This window comes from Corvus hawaiiensis, chromosome 18 (assembly GCF_020740725.1).
Source record: "Corvus hawaiiensis isolate bCorHaw1 chromosome 18, bCorHaw1.pri.cur, whole genome shotgun sequence".
NCBI lineage: Eukaryota > Metazoa > Chordata > Aves > Passeriformes > Corvidae > Corvus > Corvus hawaiiensis.
The window spans coordinates 13,846,854-13,869,103 of NC_063230.1; the positions used below are offsets into that span (position 1 = coordinate 13,846,854).

Below are 22,250 nucleotides of genomic sequence, written 5' to 3' on the forward strand. Positions count from 1 at the left end.
AGAATGTAATGGACTTGTACATAAAGTAGAGCTAATCTTGTTCCTCCATCTATCATATTTTTGAGTACCTATCACTGCATTACCTAAGAGCTTTATTTTGTGGTCGCTCGTGCAGAAATTACCTTCCTCCAGGAGGCCAAACTCTTTCTGGAAGCAGTGAAAATCCTCTGTGCTTGTTTATATGATGGATTTACTTTGGTGCCACTTGGCTTGTTGCACAATTAATTTTGAACTAGATCTTATTTCCTAAGTGATCATTTTCTTCAGAGAAATGGTTCAGGATTGGCAGCCCTGGAGACGTGACGGCCCCAGAGCAGGGGCCAGGCTGGGGCTGTGTCACTAAAAAGCTTTTGAAGTGTGAGTGTTTAATTTGGTGAGTCCTTCTCCCTGTCCATCCTGTCCTTTTAATCTCACCTGATTAGTGCCAGTGAGTCAGTGCCACCAGCTCCATGAGACCAGCTGTGAGCAGCCCCAGGTCACTGCCAGCTCCGTGCCCATCTGTCCCCGGGAGCTGGCAGGGAACGGGCTCTGCAGTGCAGGGCTCAGCCCCTGAAATAATGACTCCCCTGGTGCCTGGCAGGGGCAGGAGGTTTATGGCAGTGAAACATTCCTCAGCTGAGCAGGAGGATTACTTGGAAGGAGAGGAGTCTTTTTGGGACTGAGGACTTGTGGTTTACCTCTGTGCTTTACTCCAGACCTGCTCTGAGCTGCTGTCTGTGTCTCAGTAGTGCCATGGCGATGACAGGGACACTCCTGGCTCAGGAGGATTTATTGGCAAGAAACAGTTGTCTTGTCTTAACATCTTGTCTTTTGTATCTGTAGACAGATATGCCTAAGTTAGAGCAATAATGAATTATCATCGAGCTGTTTGCAATTCATCACACTTAAAAATTAGAGCTTCTTAGGATTTCTGGTTATTTTGGACAAAATACCCCATTCTCTTTGTCCCCATGCAAAGTTCATCTTTATGAGTCATTAGAGATGGGCAGGAGAGTCCATCAGCTCTCTCTACAATATGTCTGCTGTTGAATTAAGGATTTTGCTCTTTGTTGGAATATCAGAGGTTCTGACATCCTGGTCACCAGATTCTGCTAATTAGTTTTCTATCTTGACAAAATATGATCAGAACAGAGGACCGCAGCCACTTACTGCATATTAAAGATTTAGCTTAACAGCCGCTCTTGTTACACAGCAACAGGTGGAAATCTATATTGTTTCAGGATGGTGCCAAGCTAAAACTTCGTGTTTAGAGTTACATTTGCACACAAACCAGCTCCATGTATAGCAATAATGATGCCAGGGAGGCAGTCTCACAAAAGCACATATTGAGGAATTAATATTCTGTATACAGCACACGTTGTACACAGTTTATAGCAAAATATATGTGTGTGCCTTCCTGAAGCTATTTTTGAACACATGCAGTCTTCAAAGCCAGCTTGAGAAAAGAGTGTTTTGTCTGGGAGAAGGAGACGTTCAGAACAGACCACACCGACATGTGCAATTACACAGATTTCGGCAGAGATGCTTATGGTGTCTTCCAAGGCACCAGCTGCTACTTCAGAGGAAGAAAACAATTCTATGGCTTAGCATTTGGCTGCTCTGAGAGCAGAACTGCAAAGGGCATGGATCCCAGTCCTGGGAAACAATCATTACCAAACCATGGATTGCTTAGGATAAACTCTTGAATATTTTATACTGAGAAATGCACAGAGTAAATAAACAACTCAGTCCAGGCTCAACAAATGCAGCAATAAGTAGCTGTTGTTGGGAGAAAATGACAAACTTTTGCAGGCTTTTTCTCCAGATTCTGTAGAAATTCATTAGAATCAATGCTAAACTCTGCTTTGTAAACTTTATTGTAGCTGGCGATTTAAATATTCTAATTGCAGCTATCTGAACCTCATGATTCTGAGGCTTTTATACCTCTTGAACTATCATTCTGGCTGGGCAAATTAATTCAGATTCCCGTTGTCATCAAAACCCCTGGGGCCAAGCTGTGCTCTCAGCTGAAGTCATGGGGGTGTTTGACAGGCACTGGAGTGACAGCGGCGTTACAGAGGGCAGGATTTGCTCCGTGTGAGACTTACAGCAGCCATTAGCTGTCAGCTCCAGGACGAGAGAAAAGTCTTTATCTGCTGCCCTCTCCCCTGATGTGAGAGCTGAGAGAACGGGACTGGGCAGCACACGGCGCTGCCTGGGTGGCAGAATCCCATCCTGACCCAGAGCAGGGGTTTGGGCAGCACCCACGAGCGTTAAAACGCACCCACAGCGCTGAATCCACCCACAGGTGGCTTCATTGCCACAGAACCTTGTGCTGAGGCAGCTCAGCAGCGATTTGCACTGGCAGCAGCCTAACCTTTGTGTTCCCCTGCTCCGTGGGTCACAGTGGATTTTGAAGGCAGCTTGGGTATTTATTTTTGTGGTTTAACTCACCCACACCTGTGTTTTAGTAAAGTGTTCTGAGATGCATCCCTTTGAGATACGGAATTGGAGTTGGAGATGTCAGAGGAGGCTGACACGGCACCATCATTTTGAAGTACAGTTAATTTATTTGGCAGAAGAAGCACCTACTGTTGACAGTAACCAGCTCCCTTTCTCTGCTGTGGGCAAAGGCAGGCTTTTTCTTGCTAGATTTTTAATTATTTATATTTTTGCATTCCCATTATACAGCACTGGAATTCAGAGTGAAAACTAGTTTGGTGTTCTTCATAGGATCAGGAACAGGAGGAGAAGTAACACATACCTTGGCAGATCTGTGCCTTTGTACATCAGGATTGGGGTGTGTGTGGGATTCTGAGGGGAATAGGGAAAACCCAGCCTTAAAGCAAGTAGTTAATGCTGGATTATTGAATCAGACAACTCATTAAATAAGGGTGGAAGAACAAAGTGAAGTTATAAATGGATTTCTTTTTCCATTTGCCTGAAGTGTGGAAGTGTCGCACTGGGGTGTGGTTTTTCTCTTCTTAGGAGTAATTACACACTCCAGTGAGAGGCTCCCTCAGCTTCAGTGGGAGCAGGGGCTTCAGTGGTTAACTAAATATCAGGATTTAGCATTTTGTTTGCTGTTGTCAATTATTAAAGTCTGACTTATACTCATGGCACTGTACCAAGATTTATTCCCACATTTAAGACTTCTTGAATTGCTAGAGTTGTTTTTGTGAGTCGAGCCAGGCTATTGGAGAATGGTCCAGGTATATCGTTAAAAATATCAAAAGTGTTAAGCGGGGATTAAGCTTTAAAGCTTGCATCTGTTCAACAAGAAGTTAAGGGGCAGATTTGGAACTCTGTGATGCTTGGCTGGGGAATTAAGCAGCTTTCCACCGAATTCACTATGAAAATGAGTCACTTTTTGTTAATATTAAGTTGTTGAATTTTACTCCTTTGATGAATTTCTCCTGAGGAAAAGCACTGGAAGTGCTCCACGATTCTAGAACAAATAGGCATCGTGCTTGTGTTCTGTTGAAGCAGTCAGCTCCCAGCCTGGGCTCTGGCAGTGCCATCTCCTGGAGCCTGGGCCCTGGAAAACAAACAGCAGCCTCAGTCGCCTTGGTTTTTCCAGACAGCTGATCAGCACTTTTATTTTACATTTGGTACAACTCTGTTCACAACTGAATGGCAAAAATTAATTTCATTTAAAAATGTGGTAGTTTAGATTCAAAAGCAAATATATGGAACAAAACCAGAGTCTGTCAGCAAAAGGTGAGGTGCTAAAATGTTGGTACACGCAAGGCCATAGGTACGGATATGGAGTCTCCTGGGCTGGAAGTTGCAACCTCCCTCAGACATAAGCCTGGCCCAAAATCCATTGTGGGCCAGAGGGGAATAATGAGCAGAGAGACCTGAACTGGTGCAAGTGTCCGGAAGGGGCTGTAAAATGAACATTTCCCTTCTTGGCAGAGGTTTGGGCGTTTATTTGCATGGACTGTTTGCGGAGTGCCCGCAGCGTGCTCAGCCCTGCGTGGCAGTGGTGTGCACACAGTGCCCACCCTGCAGCTCTCCCAGCTGCACAGGAGCTCCACGGGGCTGGCTGCAGTACAGACACGAGGGAGGAAATCCTTTCTTGAGTTACTTGTGCAAACACCCAGCGCAGCTCAGCAGCGCGGGCGGAGCAGCAGCTCTCTGGGCACGGAGATGGAGGTGGCCCAGCAGGACTGCCAGCAAGGGGAGCCCTTTGTTTGAGAGGCATTGCCACAAAAGAGAAGTTCCTAGCAGGAAATGCTAGCTCCTATTCATATAGTTTATTTATGTGTTCTTTCCCAATTGCTGCTCCTGAGATTACTGTTAGGATTTAATTTGCAGTCCCCCTCTGGTGGCTCTCAGGTTTTCTTCTGAAAACGTAAGAGGAAATCCTTAAGACACACAGTTCTTCCTTAAAGGATTGCTTACAATCAGCATTATGCACTGCAGAGCCAAATTAATGTATGCCCTTCCTTATTGTTTTCCTTCTTAATTCATTTCTTTCCATAAAGGCTCAGCAAGCACCAATTTTCCAAGAGAGTTTTTAATTGCCTGAGCTCAGCATGATTACTGTCTCGCAATCTAGTTGCCATTTGATGCAATCAGTATTTCAGAATACAATAATCTTTTTTTCCCCCAAAAACTGACTGTTGCATGGCCAGCTGATAACACTTGGCTGCAAAGAAACACGAAATACTTGCAGTGCTGTGGGAGAGAATATAACCTGTGATTACGAGGTCTTCCCCAGCCAAGTGCATGGAGGTGATGTGAAACACTTTTGTAAGATGGGGCACAAAGAAATTTATTATTCCAATGCTAAGAGCACAGGCTGGGGAGGCAGAGAGGGAAGGAAGGGGAAGATGGGAACACGGCGTGCTGAAGTGTTTCTTACTGCTGGAATGTTTGCTTTGAAAGGGCCTTTCAAGAGTTCTGGAGTTGCCAGGGGAGATTTTCTCTCCACAGCTTTTATTGCCACCCCACAAATAAAAGATTTCAATACACCCATACTGGAAAACTGCAGACTTAAATAGTTCCTGCCACACAGAAGCTGGAGACTTTTAGATTTCCCCAACCTGCCGTGAGTTTAGCATGAGAGATTATCAGAGTGAAATGAGAAAATCCTTCCTTGGAGCGAATGCTTCATTGCTGTGTTTTTAAGCACATTTTGTGCACTATAAATGCCAAGTAAATGATTTCAAAATTGCTAAGTGAAGATGAGGATCTGAGTACAAAAAGCAGGGGCAAAGGGACACTGAAGCAAGGGAAGTGTAGAAGGGAAACAGCAGCTGCAAAAACGGGGCTGTATCCTTGGAGCAGAGTTGTGTCTCCTCCTTACAGCCCACCCTGCAGCACCCCCAGAGTCACCCTGCTCCTGCAGAGCACCAGCGGTGCCTTTTGGTCTCTTTCTGAAAGGTGACACTGGGAGGAACCCAGAGGGGCACAGCTGGATCCTGATTGCACATAACCCTGGGGAGATGGGGAGGGTCCAGCCAGACCCTGAGACACCGGGAGGCTTCTCCCGTGTGCTGTTCCTGAGCAAAGGGAAAGCCCAGGGTGCGTGGCTGTTCCCCAGCTCTGGCTGGGGACACCACGCCACTGGAATTGTTTAAGTTGCAGCTTGCTTGTGCTTTGCAGTGCTGTTGGTGAGTTTGAAGCCTCACAGACAGCCATTTGCTAAGACCTTCTGTTCCTCACTAACTTGACAGTGGGGCTTGTTTAATCGCCTTCTGTTATTATTGATATTTTCATCTTGTGTAACCAATTCTGCTGAGGAAAAATATATTATTGCCAACTTTGATCCCCTTAACTCTTGTAAGAAGATGCCTCCAGCTTTGGCCCATTTGAGGAATGCACAGATGGTTTTGTATAGGAGTGTGGCTCCTTGGGGAAGGCTGCTGACCTTGTGTGAGTAAGGGCTCCTCTTCAGTGAGACTGAAGAGATCCTGGAGGGGGCTGCTGCTGCCTTTCAAACAATTATTTTTCTGTCTGTCACTGGGAGTTCAGGAGAGCTGCAGCAAGCTCAGGGAAAAGCCTGGGGTACCTGAAAATGAAGGTGATTCTAAATAAAGAAGGCTGGGATGAGACAGGCAAGAAGAGAAATAAGGAAAAGAAACATAAAGTATCCTGAAAAGTAGGAACTCTACTGGAGCAGCTCATCCCTTCCTAACTCCCTAACTCAGAACGCTGGTGCAACCTTTCCTAAGCCCTTGGCTGTAGCTGCAGGCACCGTGCATGTGCTGCTCTCCAAGGAGCAGGAGATGCCTTTGAGTACAATCTGTCACAACCAGGGTGGCTGTTTGACCTCGTAAGAAATGGATCCTTTGCACAAAATCCTTTCCATGGCTTCTTGAGGCTCTTGGAAGCTCCTTTCAGGTACTGCCAGGTGTGTGAGATGCACCCTCAAAGTGCCAGTGTGTTTTCCAGCCAGCAGCTCCTGAGGAGCACGGGAGCACAGAATGAGCTTTGGTTATTCTGGTCTGAGTAAAATATTGTCTGCATAATCCCCCTGAACCTGAGCATGTAGCCAGAGATGAGGTGCACCATGGATGGGCATTGGAAGGCAGAATCCATCTGCATGAGAATGGCCCCAAATGCTGAATCAATAAGTGCAGATGCCCTGCACTGAACACAAGCTGACTGAGGACTGGTGACCTTCACCAGCTGCAGGGGCTGCATTGTTGGGCAACAGTGAAGGCAGCAAAGTGGTGAAAAACAAACATCTCCCTGCCACAAAAAAGGGTTCTCTCTCAAGTGAAATCAATAGGGCTGCATCTCTGACTTGCATAAAACATGAGCCTTTAATAGAGTTATTCCTGGGAACATGAGCTGATAGCTCTGGTCACCACAAACTGACTTCAGAGCTGCCTGCTGCAGGGGGTGTCGTGCCATAAAGATGAGACTATTGGCAGGCAGAGAGAATTTCCTTAAAACTCCTGAGCTCTCCTTGAAGTCCTGGGAAGAATATGACATTATCTCAGAATAAGGTGAATGGACAGCAAAAGATGTATGGGTTTTGGCAGCAATCGTGATTAAATTCCCAAACAAAACTTCACCAAACCCTCCTTTTCCACAGAAGTAGGAGATCAAGGCAAGAAACTATTTGAAGATTTAAGGATGAAATAGGAAGTGAAGCTGCAGAGGAGGAGATGACAGCTGTCCTACCACAGCCTCCAAAGTGCACCTGCAGCACAAACATTGGGGAAAAAAATCCATGTGATGTCAGCTGAGAAGCCACTATTAAGAAAAACTTAAAAGAAGCGAGGGAGCATGAGTTCCTGAAAGAAAATAAAGGCAAAATCTATTCAGCCTTCAGTGCTGATTGCACAGAGTATAAAAGCGCAGTGCAGCACCTGCTACCCTGCAGTGGGGATGCCTGGGATGCAAATGTTGCACAGGACTTGTGTTCTGCTGGGGCAGAAATGTGACAGTCCCAGCACTGGTTTGCACTGTCTCGGTTCGGTTTGGAGGGATGGGGGAGGAAGTGTCTCCAGAGAACAGCAGTGAAAAATTGTGCATTAATTAAGAAATCGAATCTGTTCCTCACATTAATTCGTTCTTTTGTAGCTCTAGCAAGTCAGAGATGAAAGTAAGAGAGGGGCCTAGGATTTCATGGGAAAGTAATTTCTGTATCTGTGCATGGAATATTCACATCTGGATTGCACTTCTGTGGTTGTTCTCTGATCATGTCCCTCTGAGCAAAGCCTCTTGGGCCTGCCAATGTGACAAAAATTCGTATAAAATCTCTGCTACTTTAACCAGTTTGGGTGGCACCCACAGCAAAGAATTCACCTTGGGCTAATGGACCCAAGCCTGCAGTACCTGGAAAATTGTAACCCATTTTTACCCAGATCCAAGCTGACCAATGTCCAGCTCATTCAGGTACCTTTGCTGGTGCTCTCAGCCTGCTCTGTGTTCTGCTTACTTGGCTGCTTTGTTTTCATTTTGCTTTCTCTGCCTCTTCTTCTAGGCATTTCTAACATAGGCTTTTCCTATGTGTTTTCCTGGGGATTGTAAATGACATCAGTTCCTTTCCAGACTTTCCTCTTTGTGTGGCACCTGTAGGTTTTTCTAGTTAGGAAAGAGAACTCATAATTTCTAGTAAAAGAGCCAGATTCATCCACTTTTGGTGATTCCAAGGACATATTTTTATGTCGCACATAGCTTTTACATAAACTTCTCTTGTGATGAAGCGAAGAGAAGGTAGAAACCTTTCCCCACTGTTCCCACGTTTTTCTGTTCTTTCACTGTGGCCTGTTTTTCTGTATCCACACAGCCCTAAGGGAAGATGTTGAAAAACAAATGAAAAGAGAAAACCCCTAAAGTACAACAGAAGACTTACGGCAGCACTCTGCAGTTTGTCACTTCCCTTCCATGCATGAGTGGGAATGGTTGTTTTTTGCCCAGATTTGAGGGGGAAACTGAAGAACTTTACAGATCTGTCTTGGCATTTAGACAGGGTTCATACAAGTCCATGACTGAGGCTGGGGATGGCAGATAGACTGACAGATAGGGAGGCCAACTCATTTGTAGCTGGATTTGAACAGGGTGTTATTTGATGAGAGAGAAGCCCAGTCCACCTGTGTTATGCAGGCTTTGGATCAAAAATGACCCAGCGAAGAGGACAGTGGAGGAGTCAGGTAGCTCTGCACTGATTTTTCTGATAATTCAATCACTGCCTTTAAGGGAAAGTCAATAGCAAAGTATTTATTTCAATAAGTCATGGTTTCTGAAGAGCTCTGTGAAAAAAGGCAAATTTTGTGTCATCCAGAATGTGGCATTTTGACATTTTTCTCACAGTGATTCGTGGTTTTTAAAAATTCTCCTCGAAAGAGGAAAATTGTGTGGTGTCTTTTGTTTTCTGCAGACCCTCATAGCCCTGAGGTCTGCAACCTCCAGCAGAATCATTTTGCTGTGATTTTGGGAGTTCTGGACCTGCCACCCCTGTGCTGCCAGTGCAGGACCACCTGCCCAGAGGCCACACATGTCCCTCTGAGCCACCCATGGTGTGTCCTCAGGGCTCCTCTTCTGCTTGAGGGGTTTGATAGGCTGTGTTCCCTTCTTGGGAAAAAGAAGGATTGTGCCAGTTAATTCTTTTGTAAAATACACTGGGATGACTTGCAGAGAACCTCCAGAGAAACGTAAGCACCGCTCGGTGACTCATGGCAGGTGCGTGGGGCTGGATCCGTGGGTTTGGGCAGCAATGTGCAGGGACAGCTGTCGTACTTGGCAAGGCCATTTCCCCAACACTGTCCCCTGCCCGTGGTGCAAGGCACCTAAAGGTCGGCAGCTGCAGCCTGTCACTGCAGGAGGAAATAAAGGTGGGGGGTGGGAGGAGGTGTCAGTGTCCCCTCACTCCTGCAGGCCTTCGCGACGGAGGCACACACAGCATCGGTGCACGGCGGTGACAGAACATTCCCTTCTCCAGTGCAGCTTATTCGCTGCTGTCAGTGCAGCAGCCAAACATTTGTATTACAATTGCAGCAGGCATTTGTAATTACGCCTGTATAATTACATTTATAATTATAAATATATGTAATTATAAATAATTGTTTGTAATTATTAAAATATTCTGCTCCGCAGAGGCCGGGATGTGCTTCTTTGACCCTTGTTGGAGTTTGGATTTACTGACACAATGAAAGTGAGAGAACAGAGAGAGCAGAGCAGAGGTCACCCTGAGCTTTGTCCTCAAATGGGGCTGTTCCTGCAGGATTTGTTCTGTTCCACTCTCTGCTCCTTCCAGCCTCAAAGGGACATTTCACTCCTCTCCTGCTCCAGGTGCAGAACACAAAGGCAGCTGCTGGCGTGAGCAGATCAGATTTTCCATATTTTTGATACATGGGGACTTTTTCTTTCCAGTGCTCTCGTCCAAAGGAGCTCCCTGTGTTTCCCTGAGTACCCAGGAATATTCTCTGTGGTGCTGTCCTTGGAGCACAGCTCGGGGCAGGCACTGAGGATGTGGCCTGGCACAGGCCAGTGGGAAACTCCCAGAGCCCTTTTCTGAGCAGGGAGCCTCTCCTAAAGCTGATCTTCTGTGCCATCGTGCATTAGATGAACAAGACAGTCCAGTATAGTCCAGTCTCATAGGACCAGAGAAGAAAAGTAATTTCTTAGGTAAAGACTCTTGACATTCTCTCCAAATAGTTCTATTGAAGCACTTGGCTGAATGAATGCAGTTTAAGGGCTGCTTTTGTTGGGTCTCTGAATGTCCCATTTTCCCTTTTTTAATTAATGAATTATTTGTTGCTCAGAGACTAAAAACTAACTGGGAACACTTATGAATGTCGATGCAGCACTGTCTAGGCGTAGGACCAGAGTTTTCTTTACAAACCAGAAGTGTGCTGCTGTGTATTTAAGAGCTTTATGGGGATTTTTTCTGCTTTTCTGTTGATCCTTTGGGGTAAGGATGGTGTATCCTTGTGTTACTGGGACAAGATTAAGGGCTAGATTAGTGTAGCAAATATTCATGACTTAAGACATTCCTCTTAATACTGTTAAGCTCCCAAGCTTTACAGCTTGTCTGTCTGGTCTTGGGGGCTTTGCAGTGTTGTTGTTGTTGCCATCTATTCCCATGGCATCCCTAGGGAAGGGATGCACTGTCCCAGGGTGGGAGGAACAGCGCGTGGGGCTCCTTTTCCTTGAGGATTAATCCAGGAGCAGCACAGGGGCTCGATGGACACTGGCCCTGCTGTAGCAGCCTCCTCTTTGCTCCACATGCAGCTGGGGGATGCTGAGTGGCCGCTGTCCTGCACCAGGGCTCTGCACCCTCGGTGGCCTTGAGCTTTCTGCACTCCGTGTTGTCACACCTGTGGAATATTTGCATTCCCCAGGAAGGCTGAGAAGCCAGCAGGCACAGAAGGGTGGGTTGGCTTCAGCAGGTACAGCGGATCTGCTGGGTTTGCTCAAGTACGCAGTCTGTAGAAAACTCTGTTTCTACAGTGGAAAAATTGAAGGATACGCAATACATGAAATCGAATGAATATGCATGTAATTGTTTCTTTTTCTTTAATTTCATGGAGCCTTAGGTCTTAAATTTCAGTCACAGGGATTAGAGCCATGAATCATGAACACTAAGTTTACTTAGTGCTCAGAAAATTACTTTTAAAGCGCATTATTTTATAAAGAAAGTAACATCTGATGCTGCCTGAATATTTTCCCCTCTTGCTTTTCTCACCTATGTGCAAATTATTCTGTCAGTTTATAGCCCCATTTGTGAGAGCAACTCAAGTGGGGGGAAAAACCCACCTTAGCTTATAGCCCAAACATATGTGTTATTTTCACCTAATTAACAGCTTTTACAGAGCAGGTTCAGTGTTTGCAATTAGATGGGTGCAAGAAAGAGCTGGTACCATCTGCTGGGGTTTCACCAGATAAACAGCTCCTAAGCCCTTCTGGGATAGCAGCTGATGAATATGAAGAATGTGGATGTTTACATAAACTAACAAGTGCTGGTAATGCCTAATCTGTAGAAGTGGAAGGATCAAATATTTAAGCAAATCCACCTCAGAGGAGCCTGTGCTTGGAATTTGTGCTGGCGAAAGATCCCTTATCTCAGGGCAGAGAATGAAGATGTCTGTCTGGAGATAAGCAGGCCTGGCTGGGAAGGATGCTGGCCCAGGAGAGGCACTGCATCATGGTGACAAGGCAAGCAGGAGCCTGGCTGACTTGCATACGAGATTACTCTAAAGAAACAGAAACTCGTGGAGCGAGAATGGGACTGACATGATTTCGATCACAAGTGGATAAGAAAGAAAGGAGATCCTGCTCTAAGCTCTGCTCCATGTGTTCTCATTATCAACAAAAGTAGTGACTGAATGGGAAAAAAAAAAGCATTCCTGAAGCTTTCCCCAAACACAAACTGTGCCGAGATTGAAATGAGCTTGAAGCACACAAATTAAGTTTCATGTGCACCTGCTCTGCTGCATCCTGGCAGTGGAACTGCTGCTCTATCAAGGGATAATTGCAGTTTGTCCAAACAACTTGAAGTATGACATACCAAAGAACTTGAGCCTCCAAAAGCACACTGCCTACAAGTCTTTGTTCCAAGCTTGTGTCACAGTTGGCTGTCACTGCGTTACAATAGACAGTGAAGTCCTCACAGCCTTGAAAACTCCTGGTTTGGGGCCAGTAAAGCAGTAGAAAGTCTCTCACTTCAACAAGGGTTGGATCAAGTTTCCAAAGGCTGTATCCCCTCCCAGTTCCATCCCGTTTCTCTTTCACACATCAAAGCCGAGTCCCATCTTGTTCCCAACCCACTGCAGAATGCCTGAGCTCAGACCCACAGCAGCACAGCCACCACTGTCATTTAGTTATTGGCATCAAGCAGCATTCCTTCTCCTGCAGGGGAGGTGACATTCCTGGGGGACCAACCACTGCCTGTTCCAGGTGCCGTGAGCAAAGGCATTCTCTTATCCTCCAAAGACACCAGCATCTTAACGTGGCCATGGATTTAACCCAATGAAGATGATCTCTCTTTCTCAGTCTGCACAGGGTGATGATAAATCAATGGGCAGAGCAGAAACAGTAACTTCCAATTCCAACAGAATTCCTCAACTTGTTTTTTTTTTGTAGAAAAAGTGCAATTAAAAGCTCAGCTGATGGGTAAAGGACCTCATTATGTGAAGCAGAGAACATTTTGGCAGCCCTCATGTAGTGCTTTAGCTGCCCCCTACTTGTTTTCAGTATTTCCTCTCCATAATCAATAAGGAGGAAACACTGGAGCATCTGCCCTCGCTCCGCTGCTGTGGGTGCTCAGTGATTGTTGCTGAGCTGGAATTCAGCAGCAGGCTGGAGTCTGAGCACACACCCACCTTCCCTGGCCCTCCCCTCTCAACCTGTGCCCCCACCAAACTTCTCCTCTGCAGCAGGAACGCCCCTGCACGATGCCAGGCAGGGAACGGGAGCAGCTGCTCTGCACCTGGGACTGGAATCCTGGCACATCTCATGTGTTGTTTAATAATTTTGCACAGATCAACAGTTTTTGAATAGTGCACACTTCATTCTGTTCAGCAGGTTTTTAAACTCTATCGTGCATTCATGGATCACTGCACCTTCTCTAAGCCTCAGCAATTGTCTGCATTGTTAAACCAAAACGTTAATGCCTGCCATGCTGTCCTTCCCTCTAGTTCAGTGCGTCTCAGTGGGGGTTAAATGCTTAAACTGCTCTAAAACTTTAACACCCATTCACATCATCACCAGCTATACCTGGGCTCATCTCCCTCCTCCCTCAGTTTCCTGCTTCTCTTCCTCAGCTGTGTGAAACAGTGACCCACGGAGAAAAGGAGCTGCGGCTTCTTCACCACAACGCCGAGGTGTCGGTGACCCTGTGCTACTCAGACGGTCCCGCAGCGTCCGCATGGAGCTCTGTGTAACTGCTGCTCCCCCTCCACAAACCCATTGCTCAGACCACCATGGTTTTCTGGTCTCTTGAACACGCAGCACTTCAGTAAATTATCTGGTTTTCCAGATCTGTGCTTTCCTGGATGAAGGATTTTCCTTTCAATCTTGCTTCTAACTCCTCCTCGTTACAGTGAGGCCTGAGTGTAAATCCCAGATTGGATTTTGTACCCCTGCCAGAAGTGCTCTTCAGGACAGGCCCTGTCTGGCACACACAGTTACGGTGTTGTTACTGTCTGTATCTGTGATGTTCCTGCAGCTCACTGCAGCCATAGGGGTTATTTTGGGGGCTTTAGACTGGGTCTGTGTTGGGCTGTGTGCTCCCCCTAACTCCTGTCAGGGCAAGCAGTTGCCAGGCTGTGCTTCTGTCTCTAATGAGAGACACTCAGCGTCCAGATAATGGGTTTTGGATCTCCTGCTTTAGTCCTTTACAACAATAAAGCTAGGAAGAAAGACCATTACAAAATGAGGATTTCAAAATGGCCTGGACTTCCCAATGGGTTTGATTGTGTAGTTTTGGAAGTGCCTGGTAACCAGGGAAACTCTGGCCTCTGATGCTGGATCATCCTCCACTTGATTTGTTTGGATTCACTTCAGCAGTTTTAAGATCAAGCCTTTGGGTAATTAAAAAAAGAGCAGATGTATCTGAAAATAATCAACCCAAACACAGCCCTCTTCCTGTGACAGACGATGTGGCCAGCCAGTTTTTACAGGATACCACAGTGCTGACGGGGCTGAACAAACTCCCCTGCCTCCATCCAAATTTCTTGTTTCAGTGTGAAGTATGTGATTTAATTCTTGGTAGATGTTGCAATTAAAGACCACTTAGGATGAAGAGCATTGGAACTGCTTCAGGCTCACCTTGACATATCTCATTTTCTGCCTTTTCTCCAGTGAAAGCTGGTGGTAGAGAGGGGGAAATCAGGCTAATCCTGTTTGTAAGTGTAGCTGTTGGACTGCACTGAGTCGGGCAGTTTGTATCCTGTTTCTGTGTAACGTTATTATTCAATGATAAGATGAAAAACAAACACAGATCGAACACATGGGATGGGGAATACTCGACTTAAACTCTTGCTATTGTTTCTAAGTAGGAAACAAACCTTAGAATATATCTCAGGGGATTCCTAAAGCCAACACTTCTATCTGAAACTACAGCAGCTATTCCAGAGAACAGTACTTGGAGAACTGATTTGCCAATAAAAACAAATTAACGGGAAAAGGATGTTTCAAAAATGACACTTCCAAGACTATTCTGCACATGTGGAAGATTAAAAGGGAATAAAACCTCTTGTTTTATTAGTTTAAATTCCAGCATCTTGTCATTTGCTATCCTTTACTCTACATATTCTTAATCTACCATTTGCCTCAAATTGCTTGCAGACAATATCTGCAGACCCCAGTGCACAAGATGAGCTGGGGCAGGGGGAGGAAGAACTATTGTGAGAATTGTCTGCATGGAAAAATCTGTGCTTGTGGAAGAGGCTGAAATAGATCCTTGTGAGGCCTGGCAGGCCACATCCAGGGCTTTGATCCTCACAGTTTGCGAGGGGCACTGGACCCAGGACTCGGTGTGAGGGGCATGGGGCATGCGCAGAGGTGCCAGGGCAAGGGCAATGCCTCCTCAGCACACGGTGCCCCTCACCTGGCTGGATCCTGGTGGGCTCTGGGAGCCCCACACGCTCTGAGCCACCCGTGCAGGTGGGACAGGAGCCCCAGGGCTCAGCCCAAGGAGCCCCAGCAGGTGACAACAGCACAGGGTGGGACAGTGCACTGGCACTGCCACACACACCCAAAAGGGGACAATATGTTTGTCATCTGTGGGCAGAACTGTAATTCAAACGTGGCCAATTAGCTTTAACTTTAAAAGGGTAACAAAATCTAATGAAAAACTCTGATTGTATGACTCGACACAGGAGTATGGGCAAATCCTGTGCACTGGCTAATTGTCATGTCGTGACATAACACAAGCTGCAGCCAAAACAAGAAGCCTGGCAGTTCCTAGACTGACTGCTGTCAGGCATCATTCTGAATTTAAAAAAACCCAGCATTTCTTATGAGGCACATTCTTCTGCCCCTTGCTGGTTTAGGAGAGACTGCAGCAATATCTTCAGGTGCAGAAGGGGCAGGAGCAGGGAAGGCATGGGGGTACCAGCTGTTTGATAGAGGGAGAAATAAAAGGGTGGGAAGAATGATGTTTATTTTTGTCTTCAACTATTACTCAAACACTAAGACTCAGGCTGAGAAAGTGATTTCAGAGACTGTGCTTCTAAAGCAAATGTAGCAAAAATGAAAATAAAATAGAAAATTATCCAAACCAGAAAGAAATATGATCCAGCCATGCTACAGCCTTATGAAAAGATGCAAGAGGCAAAAGATAAACACAGTGAAAGGGTTTGAAGGAGCAAGCAAGTAGCTCAGCAAGTCCTTCCTAATGTGGTAACAACAATGTCAGGAACAATGCCACAGAAAAGGTGGAAAAGGCAGCATTCAGGAAATACCACAAAATTACAGCTGTGAGATTATTATGAGAAGGAGCCATTCACTCTCAGCACTGGTCTCCATAATCTTGTCACAGTTGTTCTCTTTATAGCTTCAGCCACTAATGAGCCTTTGCATCCCCACACTTTGGCTGCAGAGCATCGCTGTGCTCTGCTCCTCCTGCCCTGCCCTGAACATCGCAGCTTCCAGGCCAGTCACTCCTGCCCCTGTTTCCACAGAGCCCTGCTGGGTGGGCAGGTGTGCAGAGGATGCAGGTGGCTGCAGCCAGACCCGCTCTGGGCTCTGCCTCCTGGGCTGGGCATCAGAAATGGCTCTGTCAGGCAGGCACTGGAATGAGACAAGTCAGGGTTACAGCACTGAGGGCTGCACGCCCATCCCATTAAACTCAGGTATTTTTAAAGACAAGTAGATCTTGACTCCAAGCAAAAAACTCCTCTTGTAAATCCAGTGTTTCTGAAGTGCTGGTGAAGGCTCTTGTGGCAGCAAGTGTAACAAGGACCTCTTTTCAAGGGTGAATTTGAGCTTCAAATTTAAATCACTCAGGGACCTGACTGGGTAACCAAATGTCTGTGTCTTTCAGCTCAAAAGATGCTGTGTTAGACCCAAATTTTGATACACATCGTGTATGCCTCAGTTTTCTTTAAATGGGTTGTGAAATACCGCCATCCCTTTGGGGTTTGTGTGTCAAAAATCCACAGAAGAAAAGTGCCACAAGACAGCTTTGCACTGTGCTTGGTCTCACACTTACATCCGCTTAGTCACTGGTGCTTTGCACTGCATTAACCAGAATTCCTTCCTTTGGGAAGGAGTTTTTCCTTTATAATTCATTATCCGTGTCCATACACAGCGTATGTAAATATCAGTGAGAAGTGTTTGGCTGAAGGTGAAAAAAGATGAACTTGGAGATGAGGTGGGGGCTGGGAACGCCCTGAAGAGCTGCTGGCAGGAGATGGATGCCCCTGTGGCCGGGTCTCTGCTGAAGCATCTTGCTCTCTCCCCCCCCACAAAAGTGTGGAGAAAAATGGTTGTGCCAAGCAGGGTTTCAGCCTGACCAAAAAACTCCCGAACAGTAAACAGCCACAAGGGCTGTGACTGTCTTCTGTCTCATGAGGTCTTCTTACAAGCTGACTTGCAGGTCAAGGGTGAGGTATGAGCTTGGGAACTGACCCTGCATGCAAAGATGAGCCACAAGCAGCACTGGTTGTTTTCCTGTCAGTTCATATTCCCTCTGTTTTACCTGCTCACCCAAAGGGTGCATAAACCTTTGTGATCTGAACATCAAATGGTTTCCCAGTTACTCCTCCTGAACTGCTATCTACTTCTGTTCTGGATTAGCCTAAAATGAGGAGGCTGTGACAGACTCTACAGGGCAAATTGTGCTTTTTTACAATTACTGGTGGGGATTGGAGCCAACCACCTGCTTCAAAGCCCAGAGAGGTTAATTGCAGCTCTCTTTCTCTTGACCTGCATATGGGAGCACATCGTGGCTGGCCCGCTCCCCTGCAAACTGTCTCAAACAGCACTTTCTGGTGCTGTCAGGCAGCTGACAATGGATGGTGACAGACTGCTTTAAACAGCCTGGCTCCGTGCATTTTAGATGAGAGGGTGGCATTCTAAGCTTTTGCTGATTCTTCTCACTGTGTAGTGTTTGCAAGAGAGATTTAAGAGTCTTTTCCCTCTTTGTTCCCTCAGAAGCAGCAGCTCAAAAGAATTCTGTGTTAAGTCACCTGCTAAGGCAGCTCTGCCCATGGCAAACCCATGGACGCTCTGCTGGGAACAGGCAGGCCCTCCCCACACCCCAGCAGCCCTTGGACAAGCTGCCCTTCCAGCAGCATCATCAGCCAGCTCTGACAGTCAGAGTGTGGCTGGAAAAGCATGGAGGGGACTAAAAGGGGAGAAAGAGCAGGGGCACATTGCTGCAGGCCACTGGCCAGAGAGGACAGCTGGCACCGAGTCCCCAAGGCTCAGCGGGTGTTTCATTCCCTCTTCAGAGCAGTGTCCCATGGTGCTGGCATGGAATCACAGCTCCCATGATGGAATCAGTTCTTTGTCCTGTGTCTGTAGCGGGTCCCAAGTGAAACAGGAGTGCTGGACATTTTCTATCCATGCACAGGTTTCTCATTTCCTTCCGATGAGCCAAATCTACTTTCTAGTACCAAGTGTAGTAAGGTTAGTGAAGGAAACATGGCAGTAATTAAATATGTGTGAGTGAAATAGAGGCTTCCTCATGTGAGCTTTAGTCTGTCCTACTTTATCATGGGATTCAGCTGGATTTCCCTTTGCATTATCTGGTATGCTTGTACCTAATAGAGTAAACCCAAATTCCAGCTAGAGAACTGAAACGACAATGGCTCTCTTCAAGTTTTCTTATCCAGGCTGGTTTATTTTCTGGAAGATATACTTCAGTGAATCCTGGGCTCTGAACAATACACAAGACCACCGGGTGAACTGTAGCATAGTTATATATCCTGCTTTGTACTTACCTTTTGGTCAGTATATAAATGACTGGATGTCTCTGTCTAGACATAAAATCTGTGAAATTTGTAAGCCTAGACTGATATTTTTATAGCTACAATTAATGTCCGTCTTTCAGTTCCCTAATTTAGCACCTTTCTTGCCTGCTGACAGGAACATTTGATGCAGCAAGAAGAGAATCTGAAAAACTAGCTGCTGTCTTGTCAGATATTAGCTATTCCCCTGATCCGGCCTTGATGTTTATCCCTCCCTCTTTGAGTTTCCTTAATTATTTCTGTCTTGTCTTAATTCTCACATAACTCCCTAGATGTAAGCTTTATGGTTTAGAATCTCAACTGCTCATTCAATTAATGGGCTTGCTTAATGTGCTTAAACTTTCCAGAGACACTTGTAACATATTATGAGGGAGGGAAAAAAAGATTCCAAGTATGCACCATCTCATTTGTGGTACTCCTGAGCCTCAAGTCCATTTTAAGGTCTTTATCAGATTATCTAGATTTAATATTTTTATATTCTTGTGCTCATTAGGCATTTACGTGGAGGAGTATTCTCTGCAGAAGAGTGACTCAGTTTCCTTTGCCCCACCCCTCACCACCTGCCTTAGCCCCTCTGTAAATCAGCGATTGTTGTAGTTTCAGTAGACTGAGAAGGATCTGAGAAGCTGACCTGAAAATGGCAAATGTGGAAGGACAGATCTTTTACTTCGTATCTGAATAGTGTGTACTTTTTGAGCAAAACAAAGCATCTGCCAGAGATTTTCTCTAATTTTTCTTGGCTCAGTAACCCCTAATCCCTGTTAATATCTGAAAAGATTTGAGGTAAGTTTGCAGAGGGAAAACGACCTGTGTTTCAGCAGTTCCAGGAAACCAGAACTTAAACACGGGCTTAGCCAGGATCCCTCTGGATCTGGGTCCCAGCGCCTTGTACAGCGTGACACAGACCAGTCCTGACAGGAGAACAAAGTGCATTTCAAGAACACAACCACATGCCATGAGCTGTGGGTTTAAAAGATTAAAACCACACTACATGGGCTCTGTGGGAAACGATCACCTCTCTCTCTTTGAAGCAGAATGCAAACCTGTATGTAGATAAATTGTAACTAGCTCAAATACGTGTACACATGCAGGTACTCAGGTATGTAATCCATGTTACACATGAATGTTACACATGAACAGTACACATGAATGTTACACATGACTGTGTGTTTGTGGATATAATCTAAAAGTATGCACACACGTATTTATAAATATATCAGAGATATATTTATATATCGTATAAATATATAAACATAAAAATATGACAGAGAAGGAGTCCTGTCTTCCAGAATGAAGATTAAATTAGTTGCTACATCGCGGTTTTATATAAGTAAGATCTGTGCTCAGGACCTTGATCTCATGCCAGAAGATCCCTGAACCCAAGAGGGCAGATGAGTTGTAGTACACAGCCCACATGCTCATTTTAGCTGTGATTTCATGGGATGCCACAAAGCAACTATGAATACATTTTGTTAAAACAATTACTGAGAAGTTCTAAAAAATAATGCTTCTGCTGCACTTCTGCTCATGAGCCATAAGGGGATCTTTGTCTTTCAGCATTACAGTGCTCAAGGAAAAGGGAAAGGATTCTGGTTTATGGTTCTGAGTCAGTCTTTTTCTTACTAACATATGGCCCCATTTTTCCCTGGTTCTTTAAGCAAGTTGTAAACATAAACGTTGATGCACATGGAGTTTGATTCATGAAGAGTTTAATTTGCCTAGTATAAAAGATTCACACAGGTTATATAACATCATTAAATTATTTTTGTAGTTTGAGTAGTATCCTTTGAAGAAAGCAGAACTCTTTCCCTGGGGTCCATTTATCACTGTTTGCTTCTAATTAGAAAACTGGAAATGCAATATGCATGACTTACATTTTCAGTGTTGTCTTAGGACTGATGTATCATCCTTGTTCTTCCTCAGGAACTTTTATTCATTTCCTAATTTTTTATAATTTTTTTAAGGTTTCTGACAGCTGTGACTCCATCTTCGTTAATGGCAAGGAAATGAAAAGCAAAGTGGATACTATTGTTAACTTCACTTATCAGCATTTTACCACCCAGTTAGAAGTGACGGTCTGGGTTCCCAGGCTCCCGCTGCAGATTGAGATCTCTGACACAGAGCTCAGCCAGATCAAAGGCTGGAGGATTCCTGTCACCTCCAACAAAAGGTATGTTCACAGCATTGCCTCACTCCAGACACGTGGCCAGGGCCTCTGCTTTTAGAACACAGCCATTTTTAGAACATTCCTCAGAATCTGAATTCTCCTGTTTGCCATCAGCTTTACAGCCTGCCTCAGCCTTTGTTAAAACATCCAACAATCGCTGCATTTTGTCCTGATCTGTACAGTTTAAAAGTCAGTGGCTTTGCCTGGAGCATTAATCAATTCCACACAATCTCAGGAAGTTGTATCACACATTCCGATGTGCAAAGCTGAGGAGAAGGACCTGGACCTGTCTGGTTGGTGTAACACAGCTCTGTGTGTGTGTGAGAGACATTGAGCACTGCCAGCCCTCAGCTCCTGTCTGCTGTGACAGATGACAGGGCCAAGGAAGGGTTCAGGTCCGTGTCACTGCCACGGCGCTGGAGTAGGTCACCAGTCAAGGTCTCTTCCAACCCAAACCTTCTGTGATTCCATGAATTCGGGTGGTTGTTCAGTCTGTGCACATGCACTGAACAGCACACCTGGCTGCAGCATTGCTTAGCAGCTCTGAATTAAGTAAGAAACAACTTGCACTCCTACTGAAGGCCATGTTCCACCAGGAAAAAAGGAGGGGGAAGGGAGTGGGGATTTTGAGCTCTGATCCCATCATTCCCTACTGGAAATGCCCATTCTGTAATAACCACCATTTGCACAATTTGCAAGATAAGAACTTCCAGGAACGCTGCTGTGTTGGTGGATTTCAGGCGAAGTTGAAAAATATTAGCGGGGAAAAGGCATGACAGCAGCTCAGATTTATAACCCAGTGAAAAAGCCTTGCTGGCAGCTGGAAGTGGAGTGCTGAACACTGTGGCAGTTCCAGCTAAAGCTCTCCAGTGCCCAGGAGAACATCTCAGCTACTGAAGAGCCTAAGGAGCCCAGAGAGACAACAGTGGAGGAGAATTACCCGGCACTTTATGAGGGCATAAACCTAAGGGCAATGGGACACAATTTGCAGGATACTCAGATAATGAGCTCCAGAGAAGGGGAATGACTGACTGCTTGATTATGTGGATATTTTTTTGGCTATGACAGAAGAGGTGATGAGAATCTGGCGCAAGAGCAATCGGTGTGTTTGCTTCAGTGACAGAGGCAGCGTTGCTGTTCGTGGCAGGAAGAGCTGTGCTAGGTGAGGAATGAAAGGATTTAAGCTGACTGCTTAAATCCTCACTGAACTTCCCTTCTTCTGCCTGTCTGTCCCACCCCTGAGGCACAGATCCTGCTAAAAGCAGCAGGGATTTTGCTGAGCAAACGGCTGCAGGATTAGGCTGGTGTTTATTGCAGGAGCAAACTTTGCAGTGACTGAGACATTCAGCCGTGCTTAGCAGTCGTGGGCATCCTCAAGTTAAACCCATTAGAGGCAGTGCTGGAAATTTACCCCCGGTGTCTCCTGATTTATTTGGCCAGCTGAAATAAAGAGAATGGTCTGAGAGTCTGCTCTGCTTGCAAGCTGGCAAGCTTTACAGAGTTTTGGTGCAAAGCATTTGCTGCTGCTTGGATTGTGCCAGGACTGCTGGCATTTTCCATGGAGGAGGGGCAGAAAGTGTGGATGCTGTGCCATCCCCCTGGTAGCTCCGTGCCCATGAGAACAGGAAAGATTTCAACAGGAAATAAATGATCTCTTGTTTTATTGACCATTCATGAGGATTTTTTAACTTTGCAGGGCTATTCTAAACCAATAGTTCAGAGAT

General features: G+C 45.7%; 1 protein-coding gene across 2 annotated transcripts in view; it reads left to right on the top strand.

Annotated features, from left to right (window-relative positions):
- Nucleotides 1-22,250, top strand: part of TMEM132B (transmembrane protein 132B) — a 220,605-nt gene that overhangs the window by 186,733 nt on the left and 11,622 nt on the right. For both annotated transcript variants that reach the window (XM_048322808.1, XM_048322809.1), the window contains exon 6: nucleotides 20,324-20,529. In XM_048322808.1, coding sequence (XP_048178765.1) covers nucleotides 20,324-20,529 — 206 coding nt within the window. The remainder of the gene's footprint in view (nucleotides 1-20,323; nucleotides 20,530-22,250) is intronic.